General features: G+C 34.9%; 2 protein-coding genes across 2 annotated transcripts in view; both read right to left on the reverse strand.

Moving 5' to 3' along the window:
• Nucleotides 1-20,564, reverse strand: part of LOC133329138 (heparan sulfate 2-O-sulfotransferase pipe-like) — a 176,398-nt gene that overhangs the window by 5,279 nt on the left and 150,555 nt on the right. The gene's annotated exons all lie outside the window — the stretch shown is intronic.
• LOC133329139 (heparan sulfate 2-O-sulfotransferase pipe-like) lies at nucleotides 17,582-20,407 on the reverse strand. Its single transcript, XM_061537637.1, has 4 exons — nucleotides 20,357-20,407; nucleotides 18,028-18,584; nucleotides 17,805-17,959; nucleotides 17,582-17,742 (listed from the first exon to the last, which is right to left on the reverse strand). Exons 1-4 carry the CDS (start codon nucleotides 20,405-20,407, stop codon nucleotides 17,582-17,584), a joined length of 924 nt encoding a protein of 307 aa, XP_061393621.1.

Here is a 20,564-nt window from a genome sequence, read left to right on the forward strand (position 1 = left end):
ATGTTGGAAGGATTTCCATTTTTATAAGACCTATGAAAAGTTCGTTAAAAACAAAAGGTTTTTATAGGTCCGGAGTCTATAAAAGATCTATGAAACTTTTATAACTACACAAATATAAGAAATAGAATAACTTTGGGATTCTTAAAGAAATCTGACACTTTAATATTTCCAGAAGTTCTTTCTTATATAAGTTCTATAAGACGACACCAGGAATTTGTATTCGAAGACTATCTCTAATTTTGTATATAAATATTTTTTTTTTAAATATCTATTGGTCCCATCAGAATATTCCCTAGATCAACATGGTAAGGCTTAAGTATTCACCAAATCTTTGTTATAGTTTAGACATTTATTTTGCTACTTAAACATACACTTTCCAAGACTGTAGGATATTTTATATTATATTGTATTATGCTGGAATTCATTTAGAAGAGTTTTCATATAACGCAAAAGTGTTTAATTTAGAAAGATTTTAAATTTCCTGAGCCTAAAAGTATGCACCAAACCTTTGTTTTAGTTTTTTTGAACTCAAATTTACAACTTTAGGGAGTATATGATTTCTTATTTATAAGATTTATCAGAAGTAATTTAGATTGAATTTCAAATATACTCCAAAAAATTCTTAATTTAGATACATTTTAAATTTGGCTATCCTAAAAGTATGCACCATACCTTTGTTATAGTTTTGAAATTTATTTTACAAGTCAAATTTCATGCACTGTCAAAGTATGTAGGATTACAGAATAGACCTACAGGAGTACCTTGTACTTCATATATAAGTCCTGAGACTGAACCCAGAAAACTGCTTAAATCATATAAATTTTTAATTTGGTGAGCCTAAAAGTATGCACCATTTTGACATTTATTTCAATACTGAATCCTACAACGTAAAGAGCGTTTCAAAGAGTATGGCAAATTTTGTAATTGTGTATTTATACATATCCACCGACTTGCCCTTCAGAGCACTCTCCAGAGCAATTTGCACACGGCCAACCAAAAAAAAAAAAAAAAAAAAAAAAAAATGCGAGCAAAAAATCCAATTCGACCGAACTTGTGACGGTCTTGGATAATGCCCATAATTCTTGTAATATATTATTTTATTTTTATATGTATTATTTTGCGACTGAAATCTTAAACACAGAAAAAATACTTAATTCAGGTGCATTTTTAATTAACTAAGCCTAAAAGTATGCACCAGCCTTCACTACACTACACTAGCCTTCAACGTACTACGCCGAGTAAGAGTATTATGCCATTATTTTTCAATAAATGCAACGAATGCGACATATCAAGTTAATTTGATTAGTCAGGCTCCCTATTACATTTCACGACCCTAAAAGTATGCATCATGTCGAGAGAATTCCATTTGTCTGTAGAACTATGACGCTGTGATTGTAGTTTTCAACTCATAATAAAAAGTATTAATTGGGTTAATTTTACTTTTGGTTGGACTAAAATTATGTACACTGGCTTACATAATTTTGTGTAAATTAACAGATTTAAATTATTAAATCCGTTTCTTATTACTTTTTTGAGCCTGGAAGTTTAATTTATTAGTCCACTACACTATGGGTAAAAAGTATGATCTTTTGGCATAAAATCAATTTTTTTTTTGTTTTCATATTTTGAAATGTAACTGATTTCCTAAATGTAGACATCCATATTAGAAAAAACATTTAATATCAATGCGGGTGGCAACCCTTTGTTTGCTGGCGAGCTTTAAAAGTCAGCAGTTTGAAAGTTACATTATTTTGGTACAACTGGCGGTAAAAACCAGCTAAGTCCGAGTGCTTGTAATTTGACAAGTGCTTGTAATTTGACAAAATTGAAAAAAAAAATAAAATGTGTAATTATGGAAAACGTTAGTGCAGGTATGTAAAATTAAGACGAGATGCCCTTTTTGTCATATTTGTCTATTGTAATACTGCGAAATGTTCGTCCAAAATTAAATTATGAACATGCTGGACCTAGGCTAAAAAGGAAATTAGCCTCCGAAGTTGCTTCACAAAATACTCTATATCATTGCTGCTACGGTTTCAGCCAAAATATTCAACTACAGAGACATGACCTTTGTTTCGAATAAAGCAGTCAGTAATGGAATGCAGTTATATGAAATGGTGCCCCAAATCATATGAAAATTGGTAGGTCATCTTGGGAGCATAAAAAATTATACAAACCAAATTTCACTTCAATAGCTTCATAAACAAAAAAGTTGGGCCAAATCGGCCAGATCGGCTATATGGCAGCTATATGAAATAGTGGCCCAAATCATATGAAAATTGATAGGTCATCTTGGGAGCATAAAAAATGTATACAAACCAAATTTCAATTCAATAGCTTTAAAATTAGAGTTTATGTCAAAATAAACGTAAAAAAACCACAGTGCACTAGCTTTAAGTTAACACTTTAAAAAAAAGATAATTTTTAATTGCGATACAATTTTTTCGATTATGTGTCAGGTTGCTTAATAATTTTTATGACCCTTAAGGTTGGCCACCAAACTTTTGTAATAATTTGAATTTGTAATAATAATTAGGAGAAATTAATGAACAAAATTTAAAGAAAGAAATATTTAAACTTAATTTAATGTTAAGAAATACAATTTCTCAGATGAAATATATGTTTTCAAAATTATTTAAACCAAATTTGATGTTGAAAACATTAAGTTTGTATGTTTCCAAAATTAGATACCATCCGAATATTATATCCCAAAAGTATGCATTTAATATTTATATGTAAGATTGTAATATTTTATATTTGAGTTTATAAATATTAAATTTTATGGTTTTCCATAATAAAATTAAATAAAACATATTGTGTTTAAAAAAGTACATATATTTTATTGAAAAATTATTTTCCTAAAAAATTCCAAAACTACATGCCAAACTTAATTTAATCTCAACAAGGCCTTATTGAGGAATGTCAATTTCTTTTCATTTTCTTTTTCTTCGATTTCACGCAATTCCTTTTGTTTCAAGGCAAAATACTGTTTGTGTAGACGTTGGCGGCAAAATTGATAGAATTCAATTTCACGTGTAAAATTACGGCGGACCATATTCTTAATTTCTTCACTAATATGCGGTTTCATGGGATTACTGTTTTTGTGGTCATTGGCCAAGTCCACTGTAGAAAACGAATTGGAGGGGAAATTAATAATTTGATTTGGAAATATTGTTCGATGGTGGACTTACAATAATACATTTTCGAGGCCCCCTTAAAATAACGTGGTATATAATTTTCCAAGACCGTTAGAGTAACATTGGTATCTTCCCAGGTGCCGACCACAGCATATTCTTGCTCCACATTACGTTTGGCAATTTCCAAGGGTAAACGGGTATTGAAGGGCCTTAAAATAGTTGTAGTTTTTCGAATTAAAAAAATTCTGAATTTTTGGGAGAAAAATTCTCTTCAACTTACATGCATTTATGCTCATTGTGACCACAGAAAAACAATGTTTGCCTTCTATGATCACCGGCCCTCTCAAATTCAGATCCTTCAATGTAGGTACACGCCTTATCCTTACTCAATACACACTGATCAAATTCGGTATTTGCCCATTTTGGATTTGGCATGGGACGATTACTTTGACGCCTTTTCGGTACAAAAATCCATGGTGAACGTACATAATAATACCAGCTAATAACACGCTCTACCGGATCTCGAACCATATTCATATAAATGGGACGTTCCGCATCATAATCGGTAAAATTTATATAATTCACATGACTAACAAACACCGTGCTCTCTTCTAAATTATTGATATTATCAATTTGATTTTCGATGTCATCCTCTTCGAGTACGGTGCGTATACCGCCCTGTTGGGGATCAACTTCAACATCGAATTCATGTAGTTTACCCAATTTTTTCAAGAGATTTATCATTTGTACACTGCCTGTTTTGGGCACCCGATTAAAGAACATAATATCCGTTTGAGCTTTTTTGGTATTATTCAATGCATCGGCATTTAGGTTAAACAGCTGGGTGGGGAGAATCGGGGAGAAAGAGAGGGAATATTGGAATTAGTTTTCTGTTTCAAGTAGATTCAATGTGGGAAAACCCAAATGGAATGGTCAGAGCAAGCTACAATTTTTAGTTAGTTAGAAAATAAAATGCAGTTTCAGAAAGAGGGGGAAATATTACACCATTCCGAGAATTATTAAAGAAGATGAAACCCGAAGTTAAGGCAATAACATTGGCGATGCATTTATGAGGTACCAAAATATAGTAGGACAGAAAATACCGTTACAACAAAGATTCTTATCTATAAGCAATGCATACTTTTAGGTGCAAAAAAACAATCAGCTGTTTTTGTAACTATAGGTTATTATTGATCTGGAGAGGGAGAAAGCTCTTAGCCGGATAATGAGATATTTTGAGGTAAAAGTAGGATATTATTAAAAATGAATCTGCATTGGACAATAAATCACAATTTTCCTCACAGAAAATTAAAAATCCCTTTCATATCACATTTCAAGTCATGTTAGGTGCGATTGTCATGAAAGCAGGACTGACTCCAACCCAAAGAATTTCGTTAATAAAAAACTTATAACGTTTATTTATTTATACGAATTAGATTGACCTGCATTCTTTGATCGGCGATTTACGAAATGTGGATATATGCTCTTGTAAACCAGTAACCCATCAAGTTTGCTATATCGTAAAAACATCCGTACAAATCCCCAGTTAGTTGACAGGTGAAGGTTACTCTGATACAGCCAGTAAACCTTGTGGTTGTATTATCGGGGACCAAACAAAAAGTCAATTAAATAGTTGATAGTAGGGAGCCCAAATAACCTTGTACCTGCCGGATGCCATTTAACAGCCCACAAGTAAACGTCATCTGGCGACAGTCTAGGGATAAGTATATCAACTTTCGACTAATCGTCTTTTTTATTGAAAAATAAGAAAGTCAAAGTTAACTTCTGATCTTTGAGGAAATCGCAAAGTCGACTTTTCAAGATCGACTTTTGATTTTCTTTATAAATACATGGTTTATTATACCAAAGCCCAAATTGCTCAAAAATTACACATTCCAGAACTTTATTTTATCTGTTGACAGACATTTATATAAAAAGTTTGTTCAAGTCAAAAATCGGGTTTTCACCAGTTTGACAAAGACCGAAAGTTCGAAAAGTCGTCATTTTAGTTAAAGGCAAAAATCCAAAAGTCAGATGCAACAAGTAAGGAAAGTAGTAAAGTCGGACTGGGCCGACTATATGATACCCTTCACCACTTTGGGTACATTCTACATATGTATCCTAGAATATATCTGAATCGATTTTAAGGAAACTTGGCAGAGACTATTTTATATTACATCAGTACGTTGTGTAAATCGGCCTAGCTATGGATCTTTTTACGAAGCTTAGCAACATCATTCTAGACTTAATTCAGTATAGGGACTTTGGTGCACCAATTACATAAAATCGGACGAAAATATATATGGGAGCTATATCTAAATCTGAACCAATTTTCACGAAAATTTGCATACATTATTATAGACGCAATTCAATACGCTACGCCAAATTTCATGCAAATCGAAAGATATATAGGGTCTTTGGTGCACCAATTACCTTAAATCGGATGAAAATATACATGGGAGCTATATCTAAATCTGAACCGATTGTCACGAAACTTTGCACACATCTAGTATCAATTCAGTACGCTATGTCAAATTTCATGCAAATCGAAGGATATATAGAGACTTTGGTGGACCATTTACATAAAATCGGAATATATATGGGAGCTATATCTAAATTTGGACCGATTTTCAAGAAATTTTACACACATCGTTCTAGACTTGATTCAGTACGCTATGCCAAATTTCGTGCGAATCGAAACATATATGTGTACTTTGGTGCACCATTTACCTTAAATCGGACGAAAATATATATGGGAGCTGTATCTAAATCTCAACCGATTTTCAGGAAACTTAACACAAATCATTCTAGACCTAATTAATTACGCTGTGCCAAATTTCGTGCAGATCTTAAGATATTTAGGGTCTTTGGCGCACGATTTACCTTAAATTGGACGAAAATATATATTTGAGCTATATCTAAATCTGGACCGATTTCCAGGAAACTCAACACACATCATTCTAGACATAATTCATTACGCTATGCCAAATTTCGTGCAAATCGAACGATATATAGGGCCATTGGTACACCAGTTGCATTAAATCGGACGAAAATATATATGGGAGCTATATCTAAACCTGGACCGATTTTTCCCAATTTCAATTGGGTTCGTCCTTGGGCCAAATAAGTGACCTATGTCAAGTTTCATCCAAATCGGATCATAAATGCGACCTGTACTCTGTTCACAAAAATACATGGACAGAGGGACGGACATGCATAAATCGACTTAAAAAGTGATTCTATGCATATTCTAAAAAGGAACCATGTGTCTATCTCGTTTCCTTTTGCCTGTTACAAAAATATGCACAAAGACATACTACCCTGTACCACAGTGTGGTGAAGGGTATAAAAATCGGAAAGTCTAATATTTCCCACAGGTGATTTGGCAGGTGTTTGAATTACGTCTGTTGCGATCATTCTACGTCTGTTGCGATCATTTATGAATGGTTTGATAATCTTGTCTACGAAGACTTCATCGGACATTTGAGGCACTAACTTCCTTTTGAAAATATATTTTCAGCTCAGTAGCTAATTTCGGAGCAGATATTCTTGAATTTGGTTTTACTTTTTTCCAATTATCCAACGTTCGTCGGAAGGACTCAACATTTTTATCAGAGTATTTTCTTATTTTATTTGATATCCGATTTCAAAGAATTTCAAACAAAATTCTGAATATCATTCAATATAATTTTCTATTTGTTTCTTAGCTTACTGAAGTCCTAAGGGGCTGATCTTATCAAGGGTTTTCACAACGAACTCTTGAGAAATTCTTATAGTATATCAACCAATTTTTGGTAAAAAGTCCAAATATCCTTCAATATATTTTTCTATTTGTTTCATCCTTATATTAGTTTCCTTGTAAGTCTACTACACAATTTTCCCTGTTGGTCCGCTGTAGCTTATTCTATGTAAAAGGGGTGCCATCTATCGTTGCCTAGAAGCAACAAATAGTTGAATTTTGCGCAGGGGTTTGTCCGGCCTTCATTTAGAAGACCAAAAAGTCTTCGTATAGATGTACCAAACCCCTCTAGAGAGGGGTTTGGTACATCTATACTCTATAATTCTCTAAACTCTATAATTATCGCAAAATATTTCAGTAACTCTTTTTGAGGGCTTGAATCCTATTACAACTTTATAATCACATTAAAAACTTTAAAAAAATATAAACTATTGAGTTTTGTTTTCAAAAGCTCTAACATTTTTGTATAAAAATATCAATGACTCTACTAGTATTTTGGAATAGAGAATAGAGGAACAACCAGATTGATTGGATTAGATCTTTTCCTGTAAACTAATTCCTTTACTAATAGTCCGTCAGGCCAAAATGTCATATAAACTATTGTGAAATATAAGTTATTGGGAACAAGGATTTTGAAGAAAGATATATCCCTTGCTTGATTTGAATAAAATTTAAATATCCTTAAATCATTGTGTAGAAGACCTTTCGTTGAGCGATGGAACGTTGGCTATCTTGGACTACAATTCCTTGCTTCGCAATTTGTACCGATTCATAAATAAATAAACGACTTGATTATTTTTTAAAGACCGACTTTATTACTATTCTGTGCAACCTTATCAGATGGATACAACAATGTATCGTGTTTGAATGAAGATTGCGGAATGAGTGACTTCTTGTGTTTTCGTCGCTCTTTTATACCCTTTTCTGGGTTACAAAATGTGTTAATCGTTATCGATAACATTCTTAAAAGATCGATAAGATTCTAAGATTATTTACAGTGTTGTAGTTACATTTTAAATTCAAACTAGGGTTGCATTAATAAGCTTAAATCTAATAGGATAAATAAAATAAATGAGGTTTACATCAATTCATAATTGGTTTTAAAATAGTGGATTGCTTCAATTGTCATTTCAAATATCGTAATTCTGAAGTTGAAGTATCAGGATGAAATCGAAATATGAAAATAGTTTTCCGCGGTGCAATTACTATACATTGGTCTGATGGTAGTGATGTCGGTTCTGGATAACAATAGAAAGAATATATGAATGACTTTGTGAAACCCGCTGAGGATTTAGTAGAGGATCGTCAGTTGGGGTAGACAAATACACATAGGTGTCGGACGTTACAGTGTTTGTTGAATTAATTGAGTTAACAGCTGAAGACAACTTAGGCTCAGTCGAAAGAATATCAAAAGACGAAATTATTGGGATTGTAGATGGAACTGAGGTAGTTGCCGGAGAATATAGAACAATTCAATTTTATGTATACTAGACTGAATTTATAGCAATTTGTGTTATCATATGTTCATATTATATAGAAACACACTATGTGTGGTGCATACTTTTAGGCATGTATTGTCACAAATACTTATATTATAAAAAATAAAACACGTCATATGCTTATTATTATTTTTATTTTATTAAATTTGTTTGTTCCTAATATCTAAAGCCTCTGAAAAAAATCTAAAGAAAATAATGCAGAACCGAACACAATATCCATAATAGTGAAATATTAAAAAAAATATATTGTGTATACAAATGTTCTGCATCTAATTTTCGGTTTGGTGTAGTTCTCATTGGGTTATTAAAATTTTGTGGAATAGAACATATTCCATTCTCCACGTTTTGTATATTAAAACTTATAATTATTTGTAGCTTTGTTTTTTTTTTTTTTTTTTAAATCTGTCAACTCAATTAAATTTCTCCATAAGTTCTTCCTTCTTAATGGCAATATATTGTTTGTATAAACGTTGCTTGCAGAAATTATACAATTCAATTTCATGGGCAAATTGTATTTTCAATTTGGCCTCAACCTCGGGTTCCAACTCGGTATTATGGGGTGTTGCATTTTTCTTGAATTTACCACTTTTATCACCTGGAAAATATATTACAGTGTGTCAGAGAGAATACGACAAATAAGGTTATATAACCGATGACTTATTTCAATTACTTACTATAATACATTTCAGTGGCACCGCGGAAAAATCGCGGTATATAATGTTCCAATACGGTCAGGGTAATATTTGTATCTTCCCAGGAACCCACAACAGCATATTCACGTTCTATATTTTGTTTGGCCATTTGTGTGGCAGTGGGTGAATTAAAGTTCCTGGAATTTTTTGAATGTTTTCCTTTAATTTTTTTTCAATTCACAAATTTTAAATAAATATAGAAACAGATCTTTTTTTTCGGTTTGGGGAAGTGGTCAATTTCGAAGTATTTTTCCCCTTATAAATATTTGTTTTTCTTACTTGCAATCCGGATGACTTCCACACAAACGCAAAGCTAAACGCCGCCAATCGGCATTGTAGTCGTTATGCGGCTCAAATATACACTCCGGTATCTTGGCCTGTTTGACACAATCATTAAATGTGGTATCGAACCATTCTCTTGTTTCCATTTTACGATTACGATGTTTGACATAATAACCAAATACAGTCGGATGTCGGACATAATAATAGGCACTGATAACCTTTTGTATGGGATGCCGTATCATATTTACATAGATAGGTTTTGGCAAATCATGTTTGGTAAAATTTATCCAATTGATGTGTTCAGCATAGGACATTGGCTCGGCCACCTCAGATATTTCTTCGGCTACATCGCGTTCTTCATCGTCTGTTAGTAGCTTTGGACTGACTATATGCTCCTGATTGTGATAGGGTGTGAAATTATTCACGACAGACAACTGTCGTAGCAGTGTCATCAAAGATTGGGAGCCAACTTTTTCGATGCGATTGAAAAAGAGACATTCCTGTCCAGCTTTTCCCGTATTATTTAAGCTCTTTGGATCAAGGTTGTATAACTTGGGGGGAGGGGTTGAGGGAAACAAATAAAATACCATTAGGCACGAATAAGATTTGAAAATCGATTTAATGAAGTATCTCATTTCCATTTGAAAGCTTTAAGCTTTGTAAGCTTTTTGCCTTTGAAATCAATATTTTTGAAGCATTTTTTATACAAAAAGTAACACTTTTATTGTGTATAAAGCTTATGAATTATTAGGAAAAGCTTGAAGATTAAGAACGAGGTAAGAGCAGAAAAATTTAGAAATAAACACTATAAGTTTTAAACTTTAAACTCTAAAAAGCTTTTATGAAAAAGCTTAGTTTGTACTATGTGATGAGGCTGACATCTGTCGTTGCCTAGAAACAACGCATCCTTGACCTTATGCAGTGGTTGGTGTCCCTGATTATGTAGAGTTACCGTTTTTCTCTGGGTTGCGCGATCCTCTGGCATTCATATTTTGTGATATCATCATGTGTTCATGCCGATGTTAGTTATTAATATATCAGGAGGCTTCGGATGTATTTCATCTGGAGTGGGTTTTAAGTTTCGTTTTACAAAAAATCGAAAACCACTTTGTACGAATTTGTTCTCCTATGCTTTATTTGTCCAAGGTGGTGAGTTTCGTGCAAAATTGAAAATTTCAAACTCTAAAAAATTTTTATGAAAAAAGCATAGTCTGTACTATGTGATGGGGTTGCCATCTATCGTTGCCTGGAAACAATTCCTCCTTTTGCTATGTGCAGTGATTGGTGTCCCTGCTTATATAGTGTTGCTGTTTCTTCTGGGTAGCGCTATCTTCTGGCCAATGTTGATTATTATAAAGTTAGAAAGCTTCAGAGGGTGGGGATTTAAGCTTATTTTTTACAAAGAATCGAAAACCACTTTAAAAGATTGTTTCTTCCTGCGCTGTAGTCTGCCTGAGGTGATGGGTCTGTCATCTATCATTGCCTGGAAACAACGCCTCCTTGAATTTTGTTTAGTTTTTGGGGTCCTTGCGTATTTAATGTTGTCTTTCCCTTGGGTGGCGCTATCTTCCTATTATGATATTATTCCAACCAAATAGACAATTGGTCTGATGTTGTCTGTTCTAGTTGATGGTGCTGCCATTTATCGTTGCATAGAAATAACCCATCCTTATGTTTTGAACCGTGGTTGATGTTCACGCTTATTTAGTGTTTTCGTTTTCCGCTCGTTGACGCCTGCCAATCCTATTATGATTCTATTTCAGCTAAGTGGATGATTGGTCTGCTGTAGTCTCTTCTAGGTGTTGGGGCTGCTATCAAACTTTTCGTAGAAACAATGTCTCCATGAGTTGTGTGCAGTGGTTGGGATCCTTGCTAATTTAGTGTTTTCATTTGCCACTCGATGGCGCTGTCCCTTGTCATTGCTATTTGTTATCCTCATACTTCTCTTAACCTAATTGACCATCTTCCCCCCTCAAAATTTTTGCCTCTCCATATTCATTCTTTAAAATAAGGAGTGCTTCTTACTTGCATTCCCGATGATTACCACAAAAATACATGGCAAAATGACGCCAATCCTGATTGTATTTAGTTTCACGATCAAATCGACAATCCGGTAACTTGCCCTCTTTAACACAATCATTAAAACTTGTATCGAAATATTCTTTAGGTTCCAATTTGCGGCTACCGCGTAACAAATAATAACTGTACACGGCCGGATGGCGTAAATAATAATAGGCACTCATCACCTTCTTAATGGGATGCCGAACCATGTTGATATAGATCGGTTTTGGCAGATCGTATTTTTCAAAATTAATCCAATTAATGTGTTCGACATAAGACATGGCACCCGAAATTTCGGTAATTTCTTCAGCTAAAGCTTCCTCCTCGTCGGGTGGATACACAATACGAACGGTGGCATTTACTTTGTTAACATAGGCGGTGAAATTATTTTTCAAGGATAGTTGGGCGATTAGGGTCATCAGAGATTGGGAGCCGACTTTTTGCAAGCGATTAAAAATTAATTTTTCCGTCTCTGCCGTTACGGTGTTGTTCAAATGGGCGGGTTTAATGGTGTACAGCTTTGGGGAGAAGGAAAAAAAGTTGGAAGAACGCATTTTAAGAGCTGCCAAAGAAAGCCTTTTTCGCCTTACAAGCTTTTCACCAAAAGCTTTTGTTATGATCTCATTTTGACCGATTCCATCGCAGCAAACTTTAAAAAGCTTTAATAAGCCGTACTCAAGAGCTTTGTTCCAAAAGCTTTTTTATGGCCGATTCCATCGCAGCAAATGTTACTTAGCATTATTCAAGAGATTTGTACCAAAAGCTTTTTTATGGTTGCATTGTGGCCGATTCCATCGCAGCAAATGTTAAAAAGCTTTAATTAGTATTAATTCAAATGGAAATAGGAAAACAAAAATTTTGCTAAATTCGCTATCCCTCGAAGCCTTGAAAAGCTTTAAATTCTTCAAATAAAACTATGATTTTAACCTCTCTGTATTTTAGAAATAATGGATCTTAGCTCCTTGTAATTATTCTATTGTACGAAAAAGATCTGTTTCTATATGATAAACAAGAAAGCTTCTCAAAACTTTTAAAAGCTCCTTCATCATACCTGCACACCGGTGCATTTCCACAAAAATGCAATGCCATGCGCCGCCAATCTTTATTATATTCCATTTTCGAATCGAAACGGCATTCCAGAAGTTTTCCTTTTTCCACACAATCATTAAACGTTGTATCAAAATATGGTTTTTGTGGTACATTGTTCTTTTTTACATCCATAATATGATTCATATATACATATGGATTACGTTTCTCATAGTACGCACTCATCACCTTTTGTATGGGATGTCTGATCAAACTAATATAAATTGGTTTGGGTAAATCATACTCGGTCATATTTATCCAATTTCTATGTTCGGAATATGAAAAAAAATCCCTCCAATTCGAAAAATTCCTCTAGAAAATCATCTTGTTCTTGACGATCGAAATCGTAATCTGCATCTGGTGGATGATCATCAGTATGAGCTGCGAAATCGTTGCGTTTGGATAGATCATCTAATAGCTTTACTAGGGTGGTACTACCGGTTCGTGGAACTTGTGTAAAGAGTATTACATCACGTTCTGCTTTATGGGTAACATTTAGATCCATGGATCTCAGTTGTTCGTACTAACGGAAAGTGATATACAATTCATTAAAAATAAACTTTAAATGTTATTTGAAATACTAAAGTTCCCAGCAAAGCTTTTTGTGGCATTGCAAGCTTGCAGGCATTCAAACGTTTTAGCTCCAAATCAGAAATAGCTATTAACAAAGCTTTTTTTGGAAAGTTTTATTTATAGAGATTGTTTTGTTATGTGAAGAGCCAGAGAGTAAATCTTTAAATTATTTTTAGAAGAAGAAGAATTTTCAGTTTAAAAATGTGCACCGATGCGTCTCGGTTTCGAATTCCAGCGGAGGAGAAAATTTCTATTTCATATATAATAAACTAAAGGGGCGTTGTTTTTAGGCAACGATAGATGGCAGACCCATCATGGAGAACAAGCCACATCAGATCAATCATCTACTTAGCTGCATTGTGGACTACAAACCGGTGAATCCCGTGTTCCAAATTCTTTAAAAGTGGTTTTCGAATAATTATAAAAAGAGGGTAACATAACCCTCCAAATGAAATACATCCGAAGCTCCCTTGATTTTTTAATAACAAACCTCGGCATCAACATATGAGGATAGTGCACTATATGAATGGCAGCAGAAAGCGTCATCCAGAGGAAAACGGCCAATAATAAGCAAGAACTCTAACCGCTGCTCTCTATAGGCATGACAGGACATAGCGCCACCCTATGTCCTATGCTCCCAAGAGGGGTCACAGGAGAAAAAATGAAGAAAACATTGTGACGTTTACAGAGAACAATTTAATAGGTACAAAAGTAAAACACAAGAAGACTAAGTGTGAGTCTTGGGTCAATCGAAGGATAAACGAAGCGGTCAGATTTCGCAGAGTAATATCTAAAGATCCGAAATCTATAGCAAAGCGATGTGACGTGGACAAACTCCGCCAGAGAAACTCTTGATCTCTCTTGTATGGTCCATATCGATGAAGTGTGGTGTACACATCGGCATAAGGTTCGAACCAAGGAAGAGGAGAAGCTGATAGAGTACACTATAAGCGTGGACAAACTCCGCCAGATAAACTCTTGATCTCTCTTGTATGGTCCATATCGACGAAGTGTGGTGTGTACATCGGCATACGGTTCGAACCAAGGAAGAGAAGAAACTGATAGAGAACACTATAAGCTACCCAATGGACTTGTCTGCTTATATTGTACATACCAAGTCTATGGAAAGGGGTAACGTTCTACTAAAGACTTTAGAAAGGTTACTAGACTCCAAAATTAGGAATACTATCAACCCCAATAAAATTAGCAAATCTCAGCATACATACATCAAAGACAAATCAATGGATACTGCCTTACATGAGGTGGTCGGACATATCGAGTTGAATATGGACACCTCCGGTTACACAACAGTTTGAAACTGAAAGCTATCCATTCTGCTCTCGATAATTCAGGTATCACCACCTTCCTGACGGTTGGATTGATAGAAGGCTGGAAAGCAGAATTATCAACTTGTCTATTGGAGAGAATTTCGTGAGGAAATCTGTCAACAGAGGCAGACCACAGGGAGGAGAACTATCATCTCTACTATGGCTTCTGGTAATAAATGAGATACTGTTGAAATTCGATCACCTTAGGATAAATGTTGTAGCTTATACCGATGATGTAGTCTTGTTAGTCTGTGGGAAATTTCTGCCGATTATTTCTGACATCATGCAGGGTTCCTTAAAACACTGTTGAATTGGGCACAACCCCATGGCCTTGGCGTAAACCTCACAGAAACAGAAATTAAAGTCTTCACAAGGAAGCGTAAATATTTGGGTACAGTCCTTGACACATGCTAACGTGGAAAAGGAATGTCGAGGAACGCACTAAGTAATAGCACTCTACTTCTGCAAGAACTCTATAGGTAAGTGTCAGGCAAGGGGTCAACAGGCATACACTACTGGCTAATTGAGTACCGTACAGCGATTGGTGTCGATCCTCAATAGCGGAGCGCTAAGAAGCACACCACAGGCAGCCTTGAATGCAATCTTGAATCTCCAGCCATTGGATTTTCTGCTTAACTTCAAGGCAGCAAAATGTGCCCTGAGACTCCGGAAAACGGATGCCTTGAAATCGCTGAATTTGGACCACAATGCCAATTTGTGACTTTTTAGATAGAAGTACTCACATCAGTGACTATACTCCCTCTCATAACAACTATAACGATATCAGAGTAGAGTTTCCTAGTAGGGAATCCTGGGCAAGTGACTCGTTACCTCTGGCCGGTCTGTCGATATTTACAGTCGAAGATCTTTGCAGCGTTATCCAGGCAGAAATCCTGGCAATCACGAAAGCGGCTGAGATTGGTAAAACACTTAATGTGTTTTCGGTAGTGACCGGTGGCTATATACTGGCATACTTCTAATGTAAAAAAATTATCAATATAGAACTATGTTTTAACATAGGCCCTATATAAAGATCACACCCAATTTTCAGTATTTTAAAGGCTTCTGCCGAATCTCCCCACCCAAATGTATGTAATTAGTCATCTCAGGATCTAGAAGGCTGAGTAACAGTTTTAACTGTAGCAATATTTAGAGATATTTTGAAAAAAATTGAGTTTAATTAGGTTTCTTAAAAAAAGATAATCTGAAAGACTGAAAATACAAAACCTTGGGCGCCACATAATATTACAATATTAAGTAATTTTACATATTCAGTAGTGTTGGCGGGTTATTTGGGATACCATTTGTATTTTGTTTTTGCAAAATAGTCAGGCTTAATCCCAGTTTGTTGTTTTTATAAAAAACAACTATTTATTAGTGGGGAATGTATGGCATTGTCCGCCGAGGGGTAAGGCAGGGAAGACTATAGTTTCGGATCTCGCCACTGATCCTCATCAGTTCCCTTAGTTTTTTGTTGGGATATTCTCCCCAGAAGCTATTAATAGCTTCTTTACAAAAAACCTTTCAAACCCAAATGTCTCTTGTGACAATTCGAAGTTCTTACGTTACCAGCGATACGACCCCAATGAGAAGTTCGTTTCGTTGGCGCCTGACTTCGTGGTCAACAAGGCATTTACAGACAACTACAATACATTTCCCACTGCTATGTGTCGTCACTTTGTGACGAATGCACATAACATTGTTGTTGGTATTGCTAGTTAAAGCAATAAACCAAACAGTATGACCGTGCCTCGTCTACAACTTCAGTAGTGTTGGCGTATCGCTGGTAACGTAAGAACTTCGAATTGTCACAAGAGACATTTGGGTTTGAAAGGTTTTTTGTAAAGAAGCTATTAATAGCTTCTGGGGAGAATATCCCAACAAAAAACTAAGGGAACTGATGAGGATCAGTGGCGAGATCCGAAACTATAGTCTTCCCTGCCTTACCCCTCGGCGGACAATGCCATACATTCCCCACTAATAAATAGTTGTTTTTTATAAAAACAACAAACTGGGATTAAGCCTGACTATTTTGCAAAAACAAAATACAAATGGTATCCCAAATAACCCGCCAACACTACTGAAGTTGTAGACGAGGCACGGTCATACTGTTTGGTTTATTGCTTTAACTAGCAATACCAACAACAACGTTATGTGCATTCGTCACAAAGTGACGACACATAGCAGTGGGAAATGTATTGTAGTTGTCTGTAAATGCCTTGTTGACCACGAAGTCAGGCGCCAACGAAACGAACTTCTCATTGGGGTCGTATCGCTGGTAACGTAAGAATTTCGAATTGTCACAAGAGACATTTGGGTTTGAAAGGTTTTTTGTAAAGAAGCTATTAATAGCTTCTGGGGAGAATATCCCAACAAAAAACTAAGGGAACTGATGAGGATCAGTGGCGAGATCCGAAACTATAGTCTTCCCTGCCTTACCCCTCGGCGGACAATGCCATACATTCCCCACTAATAAATAGTTGTTTTTTATAAAAACAACAAACTGGGATTAAGCCTGACTATTTTGCAAAAACAAAATACAAATGGTATCCCAAATAACCCGCCAACACTACTGAAGTTGTAGACGAGGCACGGTCATACTGTTTGGTTTATTGCTTTAACTAGCAATACCAACAACAACGTTATGTGCATTCGTCACAAAGTGACGACACATAGCAGTGGGAAATGTATTGTAGTTGTCTGTAAATGCCTTGTTGACCACGAAGTCAGGCGCCAACGAAACGAACTTCTCATTGGGGTCGTATCGCTGGTAACGTAAGAATTTCGAATTGTCACAAGAGACATTTGGGTTTGAAAGGTTTTTTGTAAAGAAGCTATTAATAGCTTCTGGGGAGAATATCCCAACAAAAAACTAAGGGAACTGATGAGGATCAGTGGCGAGATCCGAAACTATAGTCTTCCCTGCCTTACCCCTCGGCGGACAATGCCATACATTCCCCACTAATAAATAGTTGTTTTTTATAAAAACAACAAACTGGGATTAAGCCTGACTATTTTGCAAAAACAAAATTTTACATATTTTCTATTAAAGGTTGTAAATAATCGGATCGTAACGTTATTTTGCGAATAAACCTCTTCTCAATTAAATATTCCCCATTCTTCACAATATCACAATTAGTTGGCTAATATTTTCTTTTATTTTATTAAATATTGTATAATTATTTTAAATATTATCTAAAGCAAAATACTGTTTATACAGACGTTGTTTACAAAAATAATAAAATTCATATTCGCGAGTGAAATTTTTGCGTACAAGATTCTTAACCTCTTCACTGACTTTGGGTTTCCAGTTATTGCCATTGCGCTTGACATTCGCCAAATTATCTGAAAACAAAATTTTTTTCATTGCAATTAAATAAAACATCTAATTCTGCGGAAGACTTTACCATAATATAATTTTGTGGCACCACGGAAATATTTCGGTATATAGTTTTCCAAAACTTTCAGGGTGACATTAACATCTTCCCAGGAGCCAACCACAGCGAAATCATGTTCAACAATTTCTTTGGCTCTTTGCAGAGCGCCATATGAATTAAAAGGTCTAGAAAAACAAACAATTTTTGTTCTCAATAAATACAAAAAGTGTGAATAAAATAATATGCAACCTACTCGCAAACCGGATCATGGCCACAAAAGAATAACGTTTGACGGATATGTAGAGCCTTTGTCTGCGTAAAACTTGCTCCCTGCTCATAAACACACTCGGGATCGGAATTCAATACACAATCATGATAATCTTTTTTATAGAATTTCGGTGGGAAAAATTTATTCGTAACACGATAATTTTGTACTGCACTCCATGGTGTACGACGATAATAGAACCAACTTATTACACGTTCCACGGGATCACGTACCAAATTTATATAGATCGGTTGAGAGGTATCGTATTTACGAAAATTTATATAATTTACATGCATACTGTGGGAGTGACCTGGTCCCATTTCATAGAGGTCATCGACTAATTCGGCTTGTGAGACTTCGTTTAGGTGATAGTGGATAGGTTGGGAAAATGGCGCCCGACTAACACTGAAATTATTCACCTCACCCAGTTGACGTATTAATTCGATTAGTTGTTCACTACCCACTTTGGGTACACGATTGAAGAGCAGGAAATCGAATTGTGAGAAACGTGTATTGTTTAGCAGTTTCGGGTGAAGACGTTCCAGCTGTTTTTGGGGGCATAAAGAAAACAGGAGAAGAAGGGTGAGGTAACGAATTTTGTTACAAACTTCAATGGGTATTCTACTAAAGCTCTTCCCAACTACGATTATGTGGATATAAAGCAATGCCTTCTACTGCAAAGCGTGTATATGATATTGTATGCGAAAAATGTGTGTTGCTGTGGAAAGAGGGTTCCGAAAATTTTGGAAATACTATTAGTTGGGAGAGGATTGGAGTGTCTTACGGAAAATACTACTTTTGGTTTTCGAAATATCCAATACGAATGCTTTTAGGATGGGTGAGGAAATAAATACCCAAATTTGTGGAACTTGATATTAGTTGGGAGGGGCTGTGAGTATGGAGGAGTTTAAATAGATCTGAGCGTCGAAATTTGGGAAGTTCTTTCATATTATCGCTTTATTTATATTATTGCTTTGTAAAGTCAATAAACATTCGTTTCTGTCTCATAAAAGTGCAGTAGATTTAAATAAAATTTAAAAAAGATTTAATTCTTTACGCCGAAAACAATATGTTTTTTTCCATTTGGGCGCCGATTGTATGCCAATAAATCGGTAGGATAATACTGATGTTATATATTTATTCTCGTTTTATTCACAGGTTTTGATTTAATCGCGCTGTAGTTGAGATAATTCTTTGGGATAATTATCGTTGGGTCGACAGATTTAAAATAAAAACCTTTGTTTGAGAGCATTCTTAAATACTCGATAGCTATGGCAACGGCAATATTACATTAAGTCAATGTCGATATTTTGTATTACATTTATTCAATTGTGATCACTTGTCGTCTTTTATCGCAAGAATTTCAATTTAAGGTATTTCAATTTCATATGTTGAGAAAAATGTTGGGCGCCATTCTCCAAACACCGGTAATATGTGGGCTCCAGAAAATAATTTGAAATAAGAAAAGTTTATAGGAACAAAAAAGGGACGAAGTTAAAAAAAAGGAGCACAATTATGCAAAATAGCAGACCTAATTTCATTGGGCGCCAGTTGTGACCATACTGAATGTAATATTTTGCCCCCATTAATTTTAGTAGAGATCAGGAAAAAATGGTTGAATATTTAAAAAAAAAAAATCGCTCAATTGGGCGCCAGTTGAAATGATTGTGACATTATTCCGACACCAGATATTTTTGCATCTCAAAAATACTGAAATATTGGGCGCCAACATTATCTAAATTGTATGCAGACATCTACATAGTATAAATTTGTTCTCCGATATTGATTTGTTTGGGCGCCAGTTATAAAAATGTTCCCTTTGGATGTTAGCATAAGATGATTCAAAATGTGAACTCGAAAAATTAATGCACAAATTCCGTCAATATTGCAGACTCTTTTCGAATAAACTTCATAGATAATCGTGAGCTTATATTATTATAACAAACACTTTGTTCTTTTTTTTTCAGTTACTCCTGTTGGGAGCATTAGGCTTCTATAAAGCATTGACATCTTACTCAGTTAGTCTCGTTAATTATTCAATTGCTAAATATATGATTGGTCTGCTGTAGTCCTATGTGAGTGAAATGCCAACTATCGTTGTCTAGAATCAACACCTCCAAGGATTTTGTGGAATGGTTGTGGTCCTTGCTAATTTAGTTACTATATGTTTTTTCTCATATTAAGTAAATTTTTTGAGTACCACAGAATTGTATGAAATTTAATAGAAGAGATGAACTAAATTAACTAGGTGGACGAAAGTTCCGATCGTTCCTTTGGCTAAATAGTCAATTTGAACTAGTTTGTTCAAGGACAGTACTGTACGGTTAAGTACTGTACAATAACATAATGTTGGCATAATTTGTTCCATATTAATAAGACAAATTCATTGTAAAGAAAATAAAAATTAAATGTTGGGCACCAATATAAATATTCTATCTTAATAATGTTGTATTAAAAATTATTTCAATTTATTTAAAAAAAATTCGAATTACATTGCATTTTATTTTTTCTTCTTCTAAGACTTA

This window comes from Musca vetustissima, unplaced genomic scaffold, assembly GCF_032173495.1.
Source record: "Musca vetustissima isolate MV318-11 ecotype Yass unplaced genomic scaffold, APGP_CSIRO_Mvet_v1 utg7330, whole genome shotgun sequence".
NCBI lineage: Eukaryota > Metazoa > Arthropoda > Insecta > Diptera > Muscidae > Musca > Musca vetustissima.

Bases quoted from the DNA above. Each gene is read 5' to 3' on its own strand.
- LOC133329139 (XM_061537637.1), bottom strand. From the start codon at position 20,407: ATGGAACAAATTATGCCAACATTATGTTATTGTACAGTACTTAACCGT. The intron at 18,585-20,356 runs GTACTGTCCTTG...CCCCAAAAACAG, and splicing joins GTACAGTACTTAACCGTACA to CTGGAACGTCTTCACCCGAA. The intron at 17,960-18,027 runs GTAGGTTGCATA...TTGTTTTTCTAG, and splicing joins GGCCATGATCCGGTTTGCGA to ACCTTTTAATTCATATGGCG.